Consider the following 20282-nt stretch of genomic DNA (forward strand, 5'->3'; position numbering starts at 1 on the left):
TGGTACGATGTCCCTCAGGAAGACATGCAGAAACACTGCCAGTCAGTGCTAAGCCGAATAACTGCTTGCTCAGGACTCAGAGGCGGATCAACACGTTATTGACTTGATCAATTTTTAAAGCTTTTCCTCTAGAACAAATCATCCAATTATTCTGAAATTATAGCCGGCAGCTGTGGCTGTGCGGTTCTAAGCGCTTCAGTCCGGAACCGCGCTGCTGCTGCGGTCGCAGGTTCGAATCCTGCCTTGGGCATAGATGTGTGTGATGTCCTTAGGTTAGTTAGGTGTAAGTAGTTCTGAGTCTACGGGACTGATGGCCTCAGATATTAAGTCCCATTGTGCTTAGAGCCATTTGATTTTTTATTCTGAAATTATAATCATTAGTTTGTACATGTGCATCACATCAACCGATTTCTGTCCCATTAGGATTATTCCATTAGTAATAATTTCCAGTTCTTGAAAACAGATCATTTTGTGGCCTTTGTTTAGTTTATGAAGTATTACTTTATTATCATCTATGTTGTCAACAACATACCCTGTGTCCTTAATGTGAGATTTCTGTGGGGTGCTGTACCTAAACATTCCTTAGATCTGTTTTTGAAGCTTCCTCCAGTCTGATCCACATATTGTACTGGGCGCGGACTGGACTTTATATTGGAACTGCTCAGGTTGGAATATTTGTCTTTTTGGCTTTAAGGGGGGACGTTGATGAAAACACACACTATTTCAGAAACGCACCAGATCCACAGTTTTGGAGATATGTCAATGAACGTTTGTACCACGCTTTACATGAAAGTAACACATTTACATATAAAATCCTTTGATTATATATATTCAACATTTTTGAATGAAATTTGAAGTTTTATTTTCAAAAAAACAATGTATGTTCCTTTTTCTCAGAAAGCATTCAAGAGATTTCTACAAAAATTTCTCTGTTTCATCTCTTTATATGTTGTAAGCTTCACTCATGAGGTTTTTGGGATAGGTCAAATAGGATAATTTTCATAATTTTTTAATTATGATTCCACAAGTACAAATTTAAATTCATGCAAAATTCCAAGCACTTTGCCCCATATCTCAGCTTACAATAAGAATTTCAAAATTTTCTCTTGAGACAACGTTTATTAGGTTTACAGAAATATGTGTACAAAATTTCAGAATTCTAGCATTCATAGAATCTAAGGAAACTTTCCAGGAAACGCAATTTAAAACTCAACCTAACTTTTTTCCTTATTTCACTTCTTCAGAAGGCACCACATCTGTACTATGGGTCGTCTTTCCCTTCAAAGCTTCTTTTCTGGTTTGTTGTTGTCTGTCTTCTTTCCTTTACCAGGTCTTCAACTGACTTTTCAGCTGCAGAGACGCACTGTAAATCTATTTTTCTCAGGATGTCTTGACTAAAATTTCCTATCTTGAAGCCCATTGATTCTAATACCTTCATCCTCCCAACATTCCCATCATTAAATACAATAACTGCATCATAAGTTGCAATTCTGACAACTGTAGCAGATGCAAAAGTGTTTTTAAGGCATCGTTTCCATATGAGTGTATTTAGAGACTCATTTGGATTTTGGGTTTTGCCATGAACACACTTTTTGAGAAGTGCAGGATCGGGCTTGACAAGATCCAGGATACAATTTGGAAGTCTCTCCTCATGAATGTTGTGGTTGTTATCCCTCTGAGCTTGGAGTGGCAGGGAGGCCGCGTCACACTTTTAATTAATTTTGAGGCACTTCGTATGCTATTTCAACATTGAAACTTTGGGAACTTATTGTCCATGAGCTGTACTAACAAATAAAATTTAAATCGAAAATTGACATTTTTGGTCAATTTCATCAACGTCCCCCCTTAATCTTGTGTGGTAGCCTATTATATGATTTATTGTGGCAGGAAAAAGTACTCCTACATTGCACGGTCTCAGTACAATAGCATGTTTCTGTGAATATCATTTGTGTGGAAGAGTTGCAGAAAGTGATAGGCTCTCAGGAACTCAAAGCACACGAGAAATTTAACAGCCTTAGCACAGCTCATCTACTCCAGTGCCCTCAAGACCCCATATAATTTTGTATTGAACACAGTGAATTCCTTAGGTAGAGTGCATGCATAATAATATGGCCAGTAGATGCACAGTCGACAGGGCAAGTGTGCGGAGAGCAGTAGTGGTGGAGGTTGAGGGCAAGTGCTGTAGGGGAGATGCTGAGCGTTGGAGGGGAAATGCCGTCTAAACTGAGGCCTATGCTCACAGTTTTCGTAAACATTCAGTGGAGCATTTTCACGTCCATATTTGGGTGGTGACCACCCAAAAAATCTGCTATCACCTCTACTGTAATTCCTCTCCAGAACGAATTGCACAGAAAATGAAACAAAAGCATCGATTTATTTGCATCAGACTTGTTAACCATTTGTAAAATTCAAAGAAGCGTTATGGGTGTCGAATTTTGTGTACAACCTACATTTCTGTTGTTGCCATGTTACAGTTTGCTTCTTTTACCAAAACACAGTGGAGTTCACACAACATCACCTCATTAATACGTTGTGCAATCGCAGTTGCGAGAGATTTCTGAAAAAGCGATTTATTAAGTGAGAAACTGAAGACATGTAAGACCAATAGATTATGAAAAAATACATCCTTGGAACAAAAATAAAGGTCTAATGTCTCACTTATATTATTCCAAAATCCACACTATTTGTTGATTGATCAGTTATCGATGGCCCTTGAAAATTACATTCTTTCACTGAAAACGTCTGCAGGTAGATAATGAAGGTTCACATAGTAACCTTATGACAAAATACTCCCCTCTTTGCATGGTATCATTTACCAAAATCTCGTTTCGATATCTCAAACCGTTTTGAGAACAAGTACAGACCTCTACCCAAGTCTAAAGAAAAATCCAATATGTTAGCAAAATTGCCCATTTTTCATTACAAACTTTTTCGAATTTTGTGGAGTGTCTTACTTAAATGCAGATATCACAGTAACGATGATTACAAACGAAATGATAGGCACGTTACCATGAAGCTGACGTATAAAGCTATAAGTAATGCAGAAATGAATTTATTTACTGGATAGTTTCCGGAAAATCCTTTGAGAAGGACTGTAGTACGGGCACCTTCATTCTACCATCCCAACCAGCTGAAAGCGGACAGTAAATGTCGGTCGCCCCTTCCAAACAGCCGGCCAGTGTGGCCAAGCGGTTCTAGGCGCTTCAGTCCGGAACCGCGTGACTGGTACGGTCGGAGATTCGAATCCTGCCTCGGGCATGGATGTGTGTGGTGTCCTTAGGTTAGCTAGGTTTAAGTAGTTCTAAGTTCTAGGGGACTGGTGACCTCAAATGTTGAGTCTCATTGTGATCAGAGCCATTTGAACCATTTTGAACCTTCCAAACAAACGAATGAACTCGCCCAGCGCTTCGGACGAAAATTGGTCAGTGCGCACCAGGCACCGTATTCTGCACGGAATTTGTCCACTGTCGTTCCAGACTATCTTGGACTGCGGTCGAGAGCTGTCAGACGTGCTGGAGGAGCCGGCTTCACGAGGGGAGGTGATGGAGATGCGCGAGGTGGGGGCCCGCTACACCACGGACATCATCGCATCCGTAGTCTTCGGCATTGAGGTCAACTGCCAGCGCAACCCAGACGCCGACTTCCGCCAGTGGGGACGGAGGATCTTCGAGAACAACATGACGCGGACGATCTACGAAGTCTTACGCACTATTAATCCCGAACTGGTGAAGCCGTTACGGTGGTATGTAAAGTGCACGTTCAGGTGCAGTCTCTTTTCCTTGTGCCGTTTACAGGCACACAGAATAACAGTGTTACTGTGTCGAAAATCGATACTATGAGAGCGCGATTGTGCAAAAATACGAGGTAATTCTTCCAATAAAGTAAAAACAGCAACCAGCCACTACTAAAGGTACTGGGTGATTATAATTAAAGTGCAGCTATTCACAGAGGTCTAGTGTCGGCTGCAATTATTGTACGGAAGCGAACCTTGGTAGGTATTCCACTGCAGAACTGATTTACGCTGAAAAAAAAAAGTTCCAATTTTGGCCATCAGGTGCAAATATGGCGCTGTGGATGCAAGAAAGATGAATATAAATTTTTCCATATGTAATGGACTGGGAACAAGGTGCAGGCAGAAAAGGTCAAACACTGACAAGGGAACCTCCCCATCGCACCCCCCCTCAGATTTAGTTATCAGTTGGTACAGTGGATAGCCCTTGAAAAACTGAACACAGATCAATCGAGAAAACAGGAAGAAGTTGTGTGGAACTATGAAAAAAAATAAGCAAAATATACAAACTGAGTAGTCCATGCGCAAGATAGGCAACATCAAGGAGAGTCTGAGCTCAGCAGCGCCGTAGTTCCGTGGTTAGCATGAGCAGCTGCGCACCGAGAGGTCCTTGGTTCAAGTCTTCCCTCGAGTGAAAAGTTTACTTTCTTTATTTTCACAAAGTTATGATCTATCCGTTCGTTCATTGACGTATCTGTTCACTGTAATAAGTTTATACCATATTGCCCACGGAATACATCTCACGTATTTAATGCACTCTCGTCCAAAGTAGCGAACAGTCAACTGCCAGCCAGGGAGCCTCGTTAGCAGGAATACTCTCTGTTCCGTGCGCTGTAGTCGACTGACGTCGTGTGTTTCGATGTTTGTTTAGGTGTAGCGTCTCCATACTACGAGGCAGTTACCTCGCATCGGACGGACGGACGGATAATAAATGTCTGAAAATAAAAAATTGAACTTTTCACTCGAGGGAAGACTTGAACCAAGGACCTCTCGCTCCGCAGCTGCTCACGCTAACCACGGGACCACGGCGCTCCTGAGGTCTTATATTCTTGGTGTTGCTTATCTTGCGCATGGACTACTCAGTTTGTATATTTTGCTTATTTTTTTCATAGTTCCACACAACTTCTTCCTGTTTTCTCGATTGATCTGTGTTCAGTTTTTCAAGGCCTATCAACTGTGCCAACTTATAAATAAATCTGAGGGGGGTGCGATGGGGAGGTTCCCTTGTGAGAAAGGCATAACGTTGTTATTTCATTATTAACCATCGCTTACATAATTTGTTCAATATTAGAACTGCAGACGTCGACGAAATGTCACATACATAAAATGACATGTTTCCAACAGTTCTGGTGGATCTGAGCAACGTGTTCCGAATACTGGATTTCTCATCAGGCGACCTTGCACGTCATGCATCTAGAAAACTTCTGGAGATAACACGTTCGTGAAAGGTTGCATTAAGCAGATCTTACACTGGTAGAACGACATGAGGTGTTGTCCCATCTCATGAAAACAGTGATTTCCTACACAGTTGGGCTCTTCCGAAGCAGGAATCGCATGCTGTACAAGGACGTCTCGATAACGTGCAGACGTCACTGTACACCTGACAGGCCGTCTGGGTGTGTTCGCCTAAAAGAAGAACGCACCGGCAGTAAAAGTTCTTGTGAATCCATACTACACAGTCACACATGGCGAGTGCAGTGCCTCTTCGCGGGGAACGCGCGGTTTAGCAGTACCCCAAATCAGGCAGTCCTCTGCGTGCACTTCGCCACGTAGTGTAAAATGTGCCTCGCCACTCCATAGAATATTGCCCGGCCACGTGTTATCATCTTCGATCCGTGCCAGAAACCGAAGAGCAAATTTAGAATGTTGCTCCGGATCATGATGTTTCAGTTGCTGCACCGTCTGATCCTTTGCGGCTACCGGTTCAAAATAGACCACAAAACTTTCCGTACTGCTGACCGGGGGATGAACATCTCTCGTGAGACTTCCCCAGCAGAAGCACTACCCAGCGCACGTACTGCGTGATCAGTTACAGTAACAGCAACTTGGTCAGCATCTTCCACTGGGATAGGACGACTTCCTCTCCCAAGTGTAACACGAAGCTCACCTGTGTTTTCAAATATCAGTATCATCTTCCTTAAACCATTTAATAGAATCGGCTCCCCACACCTTTCAGTCGGCAATACTTTCTCAATCCAGCACTATAATTACTGTCCGCCCCGACAGCTGAATGGTCGGGGTGACGAACTGCCGTCCTAAGGGGCCCGTGTTCGATTCCCGGCTGGGTCGGAGATTTTATCCGCTCACGGACTGGGTGTTGTGTTGTCTTCATCACCATTTCATCTCCCCACCCAATGTAGCGTCGAATGTAATGAGACCTGCACCAAGGCGGCCGGACCGGCCCGTACTGGGCCTCCCGGCCAATGACGCCAAACTCTCATTTCCACTATAATTGCTGCTGTCCACATAAAACAGTTTCACCGACAGATCACGGTATCTGTTACCAATAGCCATACAGTTCAGCCACGATACGGCTTGTTAAACGACAGCGTGGGTGTAGAACCGTCATACAAACAACGTACAGTGCGAGATGTTGACCAAAATCGGAACTAATTTTTTCCACATTAACGCATTAGCGTACCTACCAAGTTTCGCTGTCATATGATAATAGTTACAGCCCATTCTGGACCTCCAACTGCACTTTAATTACACTGAAGCGCCATAGAAACTGATACAGGCATGCGTTTTCCGATCCAGAGATGTGTAAACGGACAACGCTGCAGTCAGCAACGCCTATAAAAGACAACAAGTTATATCAATTACTGCTCCTACAATGGCAGGTTATCAACATTTAAATGAGTCTGGACGTGGTGTTATACTCGTCGCACCAGCGATGGGACTCAGCATCTCCGAGGTAGCGATGAAGTGGGGATGTTCCCGTACGACCATTTCACGAGTGAACCGTATCAGGAATCCGGCAAAACATCAAATCTCCGACACCGCTGCGGTCGGAAAAAGATCCTGCAAGAACGGGACCAACGACGATTGGAGAGAATCGTTCAGTGTGACAGAAGTGCAACCCTTCCGCAAATTGCTGCAGATTTCAATGCTCAGCCATCAACAAGTGTCAGCGTGCGAACCGTTCAACGAAACATCATCGATATGGGCTTTCGGAGCCGAAGGCCCATTCTTGTACCCTCGATGACTACACGACACAAAGCTTTACGCCTCGCCTGGGACCGTCAACATCGACATTGGACTGTTGATGACTGGAAACATGTTGCCTGGTCGGATGAGACTAGTTTCAAATTGTATCGACAGGACGGACACGCATGGGTATGGAGACAACCTCACTAATCCATGGACCCTGAATGTCAGCAGGGGACTGTTCAGACTGGTGGAGGCTCAGTAATGGTGTGGTTCGTGTGCAGTTGGAGTGGTATGGGACGCCTGATAGGTCTAGATACGACTCTGACAGGTGTTGCGTACGTAAGCATCCTGTCTGATCACTTGCATCTATTCATGTCCATTGTCCATTCCGACGGACTTGGGCAATTCTAGCAAGACAACGCAACAACCCACACGTCCATTATTGTTACAGAGTGGCTTCAGAAACACTGTTCTGAGTATTCCGCTGACCACCAAAATCCCCAGACGTAAACATTACAGAGCATATCTGGGATATGCTCTCTAACGTTCTGCTTGGAAGAGATCTCCACCCCCTCGTACTCTTACGGACTTATGGACAGCCTCTCAGGATTCATGGTGTCAGTTCCCTCCAGCACTACTTCACGACATTATTCGAGTCCATGCCACGTCGTCTTGCGGCACTTCTGCGTGCTCGCGGGTCCCTACATGATGTTAGGTAGGTGTAACAGTTTCTTTGGTTCTTCGCCGTAGTAACAACCGATACTATTTATAGGGTGCCCAGCGAATGAGTCCCTGATTTCCAAATCAAATAGGCAGCAATCGGTATGTTTATGGCGAAAGCTGTAAGTAACTTAACAGAAGTTTCGAAGTAATTCGAGAAGCTTGTAACAGGTGACTCTCTAATTGCAATACGTAGTGCCTATGAACAGTGCGTCGCAACTCAGAACGACCAGTTCCACACCTGAAATGTGAAGGGAACTTAGTGTACCGATGGAAGCGGTTTAAATCATGTTTGTCATTGAACAAAGAGATTTTTGTACTGGAATACCACAGGTTAGAAAACAGTCCTTGTAGCAAAACATTCTATTTCAGGCAGCCACCCGGACTGAACTTGATATTTTGATATAAGATTACGTCTCTGAAGGTGAACTTCGGCTTTGTATCTCAGTTGTCTGTGCGAGGCATTTTCGATCCTTTCCTTTTGGTTACACTAATAGTTAATTGTTACACTGATATTCCTTCCTTGTTGAGCCTTGCTGCTCTAAAGTTAAGTTATTCCTGTATCTTGAATTCTGTTGTGAAACAATAACGTTATTCGGGTTATTTCATCTTTATTTTGTAGTACAATGGATAACCCTGCATTCCAGTATTAATGAAGCTTCTCGTAAAACTTTTGGCCTGTAAATTGGTTGCAAGTAGTCAGTTCGATTACGTGATGTTCATGCGCCACAAGTTTGCTATCGTCTTCCCATTTCAATATTCTTAAGTCGAACTTCTAGCCTATGTTTTTAACGAAGTCCGATTGTGATTATTATAATTATCATGCGAACTAACACTTTTGCATTAACGTTTAGCAATAACACGGTTTCGAGTCGAGAAGTTCTCTGCTTTCCAACTACGACTGCATGACTTGGAGCCAGTTCTAGCATACGATTGAAAGTAAATTCCTGGGAGCAAGAATTAGTTTAAGCCGTAACCAAAGACTAAGAAAATCAACACCTTCTTGTTAGTTTTATTATTGCATGTTCTTTTTTCCTTACGGGTAACATAATGTATTCCCTCTTCGATGACATTTTTTACTTTCATGAAAAAATTTAAAAGAATAAAACCCATATTGTGGAATAAAGATGATGCATTACATCCAACGAGAACAAGGTACAGTCTTCGAATACGATATAATGTTTCAAAAGAACCCGATGCGAAAACAATTCGCAAGCTATTCGCCATGTTCCAACGGACAGGCAGAGTGGCTGATGATCTAGAGAGGAATGTTGGCCCCATGCAAACTGTTGTTACTCTTTAAAATGTCGCCACGGTTTCTGTAATTATTAAGCAAAATCCAATGAAATCCGTCAGAAGAACAGCAGCAGGGATTGGTTTCAAGCGTTCCGGTTCGCAGAAACTACTGATCCAGAATACAAAACCACCAGGCCGTACCAGGAGGAGCTGTACGTCAGAGGGCTGACATAGCGAATCGGATTCTCACAATGATCGGTAATGAAGGATTTGATGTCAACTGCATGTGGCTCACAGATGAAGTACACCTGCACTTGGATGGAGTCGTGAGCAGACAAACTGGCTGTGGCTATAAAATACCGAATTACACTTACCGACTCCACGCCACGCGGATTTAGTGGATTCCATCAGGAAATAGAAATGTAGCATACTGACTTGGTATGAGTACATCGACTTACACGCGCAATTCCTGGACACGTGACCATTATGATTCATTCTCCCACTGTCAGTAGCCTCCCTGTACCTTTTGACCGTCCACAATAGTTTCTGTTCTATGTTTTTTTCAAAGTAATTAAAACTAAATCTGAAAATATGGTACTAATAGGAGCGAACTTTCGGATGACGCAGAGAAAGGTGGCACTAATTTCCGGACACATGGATTACTCGTTCTTCCGAAGCGACGTAGTGGCCGAGAAACTAGTCACTATTTCTCTTCGCAGCTTTTATCAAGCCTCCTCGAAGCTTCAGGTCAAGGCTGCAGGGCACTATGCTCGCCAAGGTGGCCCTTTCTCCCTGTCGACTTGCCCCTCCATGCTGGATGACGAAAATATGGCAATAAATAAAAATATGAAAGGCAACGACTTCGCCTGGTAAAATACACTGACGGAAAAAAATTGGAACCCCAAGAAGAAGTCGTGTGACATTAACGAAAGTTCTACATCTGGACCATTATGACTATTTAGATTTCGGGCCTGCCGCAAGGGAGTGGCGCTAGTAACGCCACCGTTAGCGAGCAAATCAGATTTGCTTTAAGTACACTACTGGCCATTAAAATTGCTACACAAAGAAGAAATGTAGGTGATACACGGGTATTCATTGGACAAATATATTATACTAGAACTGACATGTGATTACATTTTCACGCAATTTGGGTGCATATATCCTGAGAACTCAGTACCCAGAACAACAGCCTCCGGCCGTAATAACGGCCTTGATACCCCTGGGCATTGAGTCAAACAGAGCTTGGATGGCGTGTACAGGTACCGCTGCCCATGTAGCTTCAACACGATACCACAGTTCATCAAGAGTGACTGGCGTATTGTGACGAGCCAGTTGCTCGGCCACCATTGACCAGACGTCTTCAATTGGTGAGAGATCTGGAGAATGTGCTGGCCAGGGCAGCAGTCGAACATTTTCTGTAACCAGAAAGGCCCGTACAGGACCTGCAATATGCGGTCGTGCATTATCCTGCTGAAATGTAGGGTTTCGCAGGGACCGAATGAAGGGTAGAGCCACGGGTCGTAACACATCTGAAATGTAACGTCCACTGTTCAAAGTGCCGTCAGTGTGAACAAGAGGTGACCGAGACGTGTAACCAATGGCACCCCATACCATCGCGCCGGGTGATACGCCAGTATGGCGATGACGAATACTATACCAATGTGCATTCACCGCAATGACGCCAAACACGGATGCGACCATCATGATGCTGTAAACAGAACCTGGATTCATCCGAAAAAATAGCGTTTTGCCATTGGTGCACACGGGTTCGTCGTTGAGTACACCATCGCAGGCGCTCCTGTCTGTGATGCAGCGTCAAGGGTAGCCGCAGTCATGGTCTCCGAGCTGATACTCCATGCTGCTGCAAACGTCGTCGAACTGTTCGTGCAGGTGGTTGGTGTCTTGCAAACGTCCCCATCTGTTGACACAGGGATCGAGACGTGACTGCACGATCCTACAGCCAAGCGTATAAGATGGCTGCCATCTCGACTGCTACGAACCCGTTGGGATCCAGCACGGCGTTCCGTATTACCCTCCTGAACCCACCGATTCCATATTCTGCTAACAGTCATTGGATCTCGACCACCGCGAGCAGCAATGTCGCGATACGATAAACCGCAATCGCGATAGGCTACAATCCGACCTTTATGAAAGTCGGAAACGTGATGTTACGCATTTCTCCTCCTTACACAAGGCATCACAACAACGTTTCACCAGGCAACGCCGGTCAATTGCTGTTTGTGTATGAGAAATTGGTTGGAAACTTTCCTCGTGTCAGCACGTTGTAGGTGTCGCCACCGGCGCCAACCTTGTGTGAATGCTCAGAAAAGCTATTCATTTGCATATCACAGCATCTTCCTCATGTCGGTTAAATTTCGCGTCTGTAGCACGTCGTCTTCGTGGTGTAGCAATTTTAATGGCCAGTAGTGTACATGCTGCAACTGTCGCGAGCGTTAGTTACCTTTGAGTTTGAGCTGAGGGTGGGGGAAGTGATGTTGATGAAGTGACAAAGACGCCATTATGAACACCTCACTGAGTTCGAAAGAGGTCATGCAGTGGGGCTGTGAAAAGCTGGATGTTCCTCCTGCGACACTGCAGGAAGGCTTGGGAGGAACGCAGCCACTTTGCATGACATCTGACAGCGGTGATCACGAGAATATACGGTCGCCATAAGATCGGGCTCCAGACGGATGCGTGGTGCTGCCGAGAGGGAAGCCCGTCGTGTTCGGCGTATGTCTCTAGCGCACCGTACTGCTTATGCAGCAGAGAAGTAATTGGCTCCACAGTAACACAACTAAATGTTTGCATATCGGTTACTTCAAGGAGAGTTCCGAGCCGGCCACCTGTAGCGTGTGTTCCAATGACCGCATACCGCCGCCATTGGCGACTTCAGTGGTGTCAAGCGAGAGCAGGGCGGGGTCGAGGTCTGCTTTGTTTTCTGTGGAAGACTGGTTCTGCCTCGGTTTCAATGATGGTCGTGTGTTGGTTAGAAGGAGGCCAGTTGAGGGCCTCCAACCAACCTGTCTGGGTGCTAGGCACTCCTGACCTACACTAGGATAACGGTCTGGGGTGTGATTTCGTATGACAGCAGAAGCACTGTCGTGGTTATACCACGCACCCTGACTGCAGAGTTGTACGTCAGCATGGTGATTTCGACCAGCTGTGCTGCCATTCATGAACAGCATTCCAGAGGGTGATTTCCAGTGGGATAATGCTTGCTACCGCTGTTGTAACACAACATGCTCTACAGAGTGTCGACACGTTGCCTTGGCCTGCCCAATTACCAGATCTGTCGCCAGCCGAACATGTATGCGACATCATCGAATGAACAGCGTCATTCGCAAAAAGCATTAAACCTCCATTTATTGACCAATCAAGTGCTACAGGCATGGAACTCCACAAACTACCATTCGGCACCTGTACAACACAATGCATGCACATTTGCATGCTTACTTTCAACATTATGGTGGTTACGCCGGTTATTAAAGAGCGGTTTACTATCTTTTGGTTCGAAAACTCGATTTTTTTTAAATTTCATTTTTGGATCCGTAACAGTGTTTAGAAACCACCCCTGAAACGGTTTTTCCGAATATGGAACGGAAATGTTTGTTATTCGCGGTTGAACAAAAAAATGCACCTGCCTGAAATCGGCCATTTTCACGCGCCAGTTTTTTTTTTCTTTCGGATGACGAGTTATTGTACCAGTGCTTGGGAGGAAACAAACAAAATTCAAATGAAAGTTTGTACGCGTGTGTTTGGAAGTTAGCGCCCAAGCATTTGCGTTCTGGTGCGAAGACTGTGGAGATTGCGACTTTTCTGGCAGTGAGCAGCGTCAACGAACGGTATTCAGCAATTCTGAAGACCATGACAACGATGGACGGCAACCTGGGTCTCTATTCGACGCAGTTCGCCAAGCATTCGGACTACCACCGTATTCAAGCGGCCGAAAACCGCTTGACACCGGCCGTACGAGCGGCTCTGGAGCAGCGCAGGGTGGATCACATCGAGCAGAACGCCCTCTATAAGGAAGAGGAAGGACTAGTTTATGGACCCGTAATAGCAGATTGAACGTACGTTGCATAATATTGCATTTATATGTAGTCAAAACTTCAAACGCGTTTTTCTCGAAATGACTTTTTTTTATCGCACGGTATGGTAACTACAAATCTACTGAACCGATTGGCATGATTCTTTGTTTCCAGCGAAACTAACTAAATTGTCTAGGAGTTGTACCACTTTTATTCCGATCCATCAGCTATAAATACTTTTACTTGGCCGACGAAGTCGCAAAATCGATGAAAAAACCCTTTTTTTTCAAATGGCTGCCAATTTGTTTCCTATAGTCCAAATAACTTAAGCGAGGTACAGCTCCTAAAGAATCTTACACACTTCGCTGACGTCAACTCAATTTTGATTTCAGACCAGCCGGCTGTCCTGTTACATACCACGCGTGGAGGTCTACATCGAAATTTTGTTTCGTTCCGACGGTACTTCCGCCTTTGTCCTTCGACATTTCCGGTCGAAAAAATTCCAGTTTCTAGAGGAAATGTGAATAAACATTCCGACAAAATTTGAAATTGATATCTATAAAACATCCCGACAAAACAATTCTTAAAAGAACATGCTTTCTTCGGGTCAAAGGTAGTAAACCTCCCCTTAATGTACCATGATTTAACATTTCAAATTCCCACTGACATTAAGCTGTGATCTTGCAATGTTACCAATTAAATATATTACCTAGAAAACTGTGTTCCCGAAATTTCATTACTCCACTTAATTATATTTCATCACTGCGATATTTGTTCCGTCGGTGCATGAACTGCCCGACGGAAAATGTGAAGCATCCAGAACGGAAAGAGGAAATTGAGCCGTGCTCCAGCTCACGTTTGTGCTGTTGACAGGTTGGCGTCGTGTATTCGGATTGTGACCTCTCGTTTTCTTAGTGTGTTCACTGGCGCCACTACGTTTGCTCGCTTTGTCTGTCCGTGAGTGGCAGCAGCGGCGTTTATCGGTAGCGAGTACTGTGGTACTATCTTTGGAGCGACCTCTAGTATTTCCGGGCCGGAGTGTGTCGGCAGTTCAGTGGGGACGGAGCAGCAGTGAGGTCCGACAGCGCCAGTACTCGCCGAGCGAGCTGGCGGTATATGCACTGCCCGATGGAAGGATGTGGTCGCGAGAGCACACGACCACGTCGAGGTCCGGATTCAGCGAGTTTAAGTTGAATGGATTGTTACATTCGAGTAGTGAAACTTTCACTTGTGTGTGTGTGCCCGTCCGTTGAAGTGACCTCATGGCTATAAGTTGTCAGTCGATGATTCATACTGGGACCTTTCCGTGGCTGACTTGAGCGGGAACGACCGTTGGGTGGTCGTTCGGTCGTTCATCTCAGCGGACGACGTGTATTTGGTTTTCCGACCGTTTTTTTTTCGACCGTTTCTGGCCCCTCTGTGTTTGTAATTCGTCCTGTTGCTCCTCAGTGACTGATTTTAATATTGTTTGAGTTGTTTGTGGTACTGTTTTCACGGATCCGTGTGTATCTAGTGTGGTTTTGAATTAGCAGTCATTTTAACGCTGTCTGCGTACTGGATTCGCGGAAGCAGCTTGTTGTGATTACCTCGGATTACTCTTGTGTCTGAACATGTTCTCTTGTATAATGTTCGTCGTTTTACGATGTCGAGAGTGTACCCCGACCGTCTGCCTGGCACGGGTGATTCCATCGTTGTATTGGACATCGGACGTTAGGTAGATTTTGCGAGAGTGTTGGTCTTGCGTTTAAACTGTAACTGGTTTGAGTTACCATCCTGGGCTGCCTGTCTCAGCTTACTTACGTTTGAGGGACTTTCCCAGGTCGATCCTTGGAGCACTGTCTGTGGATCACTCCCTTCTTTCTTTGGTCTGATTGTGTCAATTGTTTAAAAAATAATATTTTGTTTAAATTATTCCTATTTCTTGCGGCCTTCAGCCGACAAACAATTTGAATTCTTGTAAATAAGGCCTTCAGCCGTCGGTGTAGCTCGTGTTACAGTTAATTTTTTTTATTTGGTTGTTTTAAAAATTATTTTGGTATTTTGAACGTGTAATTGCCTTCCTCATTTGTAATTCAGGCCTTCAGCTGTTAACTGTTCTGCCGGCCGGAGTGGCCGAGCGGTTAAAGGCGCTACAGTCTGGAACCGCACGACCGCTACGGTCGCAGGTTCGAATCCTGCCTCGGCCATGGATGTGTGTGATATCCTTAGGTTAGTTAGGTTTAAGTAGTTCTAAGTTCTAGGGGACTTATGACCACAGCAGTTGAGTCCCATAGTGCTCAGAGCCATTTTGTTAATTGTTCTGAAATATTGCTCGTGGCCTTCAGCCGACAAATAATTTGAATTCTTTCTTAATTAAGGTCTTCAGCCGTCAGTGTAGCTTGTGTTACAGTCATTTTATTCTAAAATGATTGTTTTTAAAAAAGTATTTTCTTAAATAAAGTGTATGTGTTTACTGTGCAACCAACGGTAACTGATTAGGCCCCGTCCACACCTTTTCCTGCTTTCCCTAAGTCCGTCGTGGGTTGAGAGGTTATCTGATGTTATCTCAGCGATTACAAAAGCGAGTCAAACATACAAAGAACTTGGCGGTATGAGCCCACTTATCGGCATAACGTTGAACCCCCCTCTGACCTGAATGCACACTCTGATTCGATTGGGAATGGTGTCGTAAAGTGTTGTATTTTCTCCTGATGTAAAATGAACCCACAAATGTTCTGACCCGTCTTTCACATCCTGGATACTGGCATTGGCATGGAGTTGACGTCCGAGATTGTACCACATACGTTCTGTTGGAGACAGACCTCGGAATCTTGCTGTCTACGGGAGTGCCTCAACATCACGCACACTGTTCAGGGAGATAGGTGCCATGTGTGGACAAGCATTGTCCTGCTGAAAAATGGCGCCACGATTCTGTCGCATTATACACTCATGCTCACAAATTAAGGATAATCATACATGGTGCAACAACGCTCTGGTGTGCGGTTTGTGGGTTTAAATCACCTCGGGGTATGACCGTGCGTTCGTCGCACGGTGGCTCTGGCAGCAGCCCACATACGAAGAGGTGTGTTGTTGCCTGTCAGAGTACGGTGCAGCGAGTAAGTGTGCAGACGTTTTCAGGCGTGCTAATGATGACTGTGTGTTGAAAATGGCTCAAAGAACACATATTGATGACGTTATGAGGGGTACAATATTAGGGCGACTGGATGGCGGTCAAACACAGCAGGTCGTAGCAAGGGCCCTCCGTGTACCACAAAGTGTGATCTCAAGATTATGGCAACAATTCCAGCAACAGGAAGCGTGTCCAGGCGCTACAGTACGGGACGTCCACAGTATACAACACCATAAGAAGACCGATATCTAACCATCAATGTCTGCAGACGGCCACCGAGTACTGCAGGTAGCCTTGCTCGGGGCCTTATCGCAGCCACTGGAACAGTTGTCTCCAGACACATAGTCTACAGACGACTGAGGAGACATGGTTTATTCGCCCGGAGATTTGCAAGGTGCATTCCACTGACCCCTGATCACAGGAGAGCCCGTAAAGCTTGGTGTCAAGAACACAGTACATGGTCATTGGAACAGTGGTCTCTGGTTATGCTCACAGACGAGTCCAGGTAAAGTCTGAACAGTGATTCTCGTCGGGTTTTCATCTGGCGTGAACCAGGAACCAGATACCAACTCCTTAATGTCCTTGAAAGGAACCTGTATGGAGGTCATGGTTTGATGGTGTGGGGTGGGATTATGATTGGTGCACGTACACCCCTGCGTGTCTTTGACGGAGGAACTGTAACAGGTCAGGTGTATCGGGACGTCATTTTGCACCAATATGTTCGCCTTCTCGGAGATGCAATGGACCCCACCCTCCTCCTGATGGATGATAACGCACGGCCCTACCGAGCTCCCATCGTGAAGAAGTACCTTGAAACAGAAGATATTAGGCGAATGTAGTGACCTGCCTGTTCTCCAGACCTAAACCCCATCGAGCACCTCTGGGATGCTCTCGGTCGACGTATCGCTGCACGTCTTCAAACCCCTAGGACACTTCAGGAGCTCCGTCAGCCACTGGTGCTGCTCGACCACCTGATCCAGAGTATGCCACCCCGTTGTGCGGCCTGTGTACGTGTGCATCGTGATCATATCCCATATTGATGTCGGGATACATACGCAGCAAACAGTGGCGTTTTATAGCACACGGGACGGTTTTCTCAACTTATCACCAATACCGTGGACTTACAGATCTGTGTCGTGTGTGTTCCCTATGTGCCTATGCTATTAGCGCCAGTTTTGTGTAGTGCCACGTTGTGTGGCACCACATTCTGCAATTATCCTTAATTTATGAGCATGAGTGTAGATACCACATGAAAATGCAGGATGTCCGTGAGGTACCGTTATGCCGCCACAGTGCCTTCGTCATTACTGTCCGTGACCCGAAGTGTTACTCGATGGCTCCCCTTATTATGACGCCAGAATTAACACCGCTGTGCCTCTCCAATACCTTTTCCGCCATACTCGCTATTTATCAGGTGCGGTAGCGCAGAACCGCTAATCGTCGCTGAACTCAATGCGATGCCACTCATCAGCAGCCCATCCTTCCCAATCAACGCACCACTCGAAACATAGCCGTTTGTGTTGCGATGTTGTAGCAGCTTGCACGTGGAACGGTATCTCCCTAGTACGGCTGCCGCTAGTATCTGTCCAATGTTTCAGGATGATACAGAACGTCGTAGGGAGTCCATTACTCGTTCTCAGAACATAGGCGCAGATGTATAGGGATAACGGCGTGCTGGGTACACAGTCCTTCATTGTGATGGTCAGAAGTGGTCGACCTGAAGCTTATCGACGAGTAAGAACGACCTCAGATGCCATACAGTCCAACATGAGGCATTTGTTACATCCGAAACCGTACAAACAAGGATTTTGCACGATTCGACCTGCCAGCTAAACAGAGATTCGCAATTATTCCTCTTTAAAACTCTGTCTGGTGATGATAACGTTGTCTCACATGAATGTGCGACATATCCGTGCCCTTCATTGTGATCACGCGACTTCTGACGCCGTCACGCCCTCACATACCCTACAAGGCCTGGCAGCAAAGCTATGCACGAACGACACTAATGCACACCGGTAGCCATTCCACCTGGCACTGCTGGTGTGTGCATGTACGAAGTTATACTGACATCCGTCCATGTCTTTTGGGCGCTTCATTTTTTTCTCATGCTGTGTATATCTGAACACCCAGACATATTCTATGGTGCTACAATAATCTCTGAATTTAGTATCTGTTTGACATTATAATCAGAGCTCTTGCATTAGGAGCAAGCTCTTCCTATAATGAGCCTCTGAATACATTACTAATTTTATTTAACAACATCATTGTTCATTGCAGATTATTTTCGGCGCAACTTAATCTGGTCTCCAATAGAAATAGCACACGATAGTAAGACAGTGTGGTTGTGTGAGCTTTCTTTTTCGATTCTCGGAATTATGTTGAGTGTCCAGCCCCGGTAGCTGAGTGGTCAGCGCGACAGAATGTCAATCCTAAGGGCCCGCGTTCGATTCCCTGCTGGGATGGAGATTCTTCTCCGCTCAGGGACTGCGTGTTGTGTTGTCCTAATCATCATCATTTCATACCCATCGACGGACAAGTCACTGAAGTGGCGTCAAATCGAAAGACTTGCACCGGGCGAACGGTCTACCCAACGGGGGGCCCTAGCCACACAACATTTATTTATTATGTCGAGTTCTGATCATACAGGAAAGATCCGAAAACCGTATGACACTGGTTTGTCTCCTGAGAAACAAAAAGTATTGTTTCCTCATGGACAGAAAATGAGTGCAGAGCACACAGATTACATCTGCTACATTTTTTCAAGGGATCTGTGAGGTAGCGGTTATACATGTCAGGCCTACAGATCAACAAGGCATATGTGTCAGGAGAAAACAGAAGCTGTACACCATGACTGGATGAGGCTGGCGGTGCAAGTCCACATGACCAGCCCTTTTCGTAGACATTGCGCCGAGCAAATCAATCGCCATTAAACATCCGGCCATAGATCCACTGGCTTTATTTGTAACTCGACATTCCCTCTGAGTGAGGGACTACCTGTGTAAATGGCACTCCCTAATATTATCAGCAAGAGGCAATAAATTTAACTTCAACCCGAAGGCGCTCTGGATGGCAACTGCCATGGACTAATTATCGGGCCCCAGAAAGGGTTTATGGCAGCATGCGCCCTGTCTGCTAGCGAAGATCGTAATTATTTTACATTAAATTGAGTCTAGAAAAGTTCACATGTCTAAAATATTAATATGCAATTCAATGAAGCAGCTAAGACAGCCGCCAAAAATATATGTATAATGAGTAAATCCAGTGCCGAAAAGAAAATCGTAGCACAAGGAGTTGTACGGCATGAACCAAAGTAGGTAGGCGAGGTTCTGCATCTGAATGATGATGTCTATTCAGATTTCGGGCCAGTCGCATAAGAGTGGATAACAGGATTCAAATCAGATTTCCTGTAAATATACGCTGTAACGGTCGTGAGTTGCCATTGGGGCTGGACCTTTCACGGTGGACGCGGTGGGCTGACGATAGTGGAGAATGCCTTTAAGGCGACAAAGACGCCACTATCTACACCTCACTGAGTTTGAACGAGGTCGTGTAATACGAGAAGCTGGAGGTTCCTTCTGCGGCACTGCAGAGAGACTTGGCAGGAATGTAGCCACTGTACATGATTGCTGGCAGCAGTGGTCACGAGAATATACAATCACAAGAAGATCGATCTCCGGACGGCCACGTGGCACTGCCAAGGAGGGAGATCATCTTGTTCGGTGTGTCGTTCTGGCGCATCGTACCGCATCTGAAACGGCAATCTGAGCTGCAGCTGGTATCACAATGAGACAACGAAGTGTTACAAATCGCTTACTTCAAGGACAGCTCCGAGCCGAGCGTGCATTACACTGACCCCGAACCACCGCCGTTTGCGACTACAATGGTGTCAAGCGAGAGCTCAGTGGAAGGCAGGCTGAAGGTCTATTGTGTTTTCTGATGAAATCTGGTTCTGCCTCGGTGCCAGTGATGGCAACCGTGTCTTGGTCAGAAGCGTGCAAGCTGAGGGCCTGCAACCAACCTGTATGCGTGCTAGACACACTGGATCTACGCCTGGAGTTATGGTCGGGGGTACGATGTCATATGACAGCATGAGCACTCTCGTAGTCACCCCACGCTTTCTGACTGCAAATTTGCACATCAGTCTGGTGATTCGACCTGTTGTGTTGCCATTGATAAACAGCATACAAGAGTTGTTTTCCAGTAAGTTAACGCTGTTCCATATACTGCTTTTGTAACCTAACATGCTCTA

General features: G+C 45.5%; 1 protein-coding gene across 1 annotated transcript in view; it reads left to right on the plus strand.

Annotated features, from left to right (window-relative positions):
* The window catches only part of LOC124798827 (cytochrome P450 6k1-like), a 109985-nt gene that overhangs the window by 39414 nt on the left and 50289 nt on the right, over positions 1-20282 (plus strand). The window contains exon 4 of the mRNA XM_047262357.1: positions 3477-3742. Coding sequence (XP_047118313.1) covers positions 3477-3742 — 266 coding nt within the window. The remainder of the gene's footprint in view (positions 1-3476; positions 3743-20282) is intronic.

Source organism: Schistocerca piceifrons, chromosome 5 (genome assembly GCF_021461385.2).
Source record: "Schistocerca piceifrons isolate TAMUIC-IGC-003096 chromosome 5, iqSchPice1.1, whole genome shotgun sequence".
NCBI lineage: Eukaryota > Metazoa > Arthropoda > Insecta > Orthoptera > Acrididae > Schistocerca > Schistocerca piceifrons.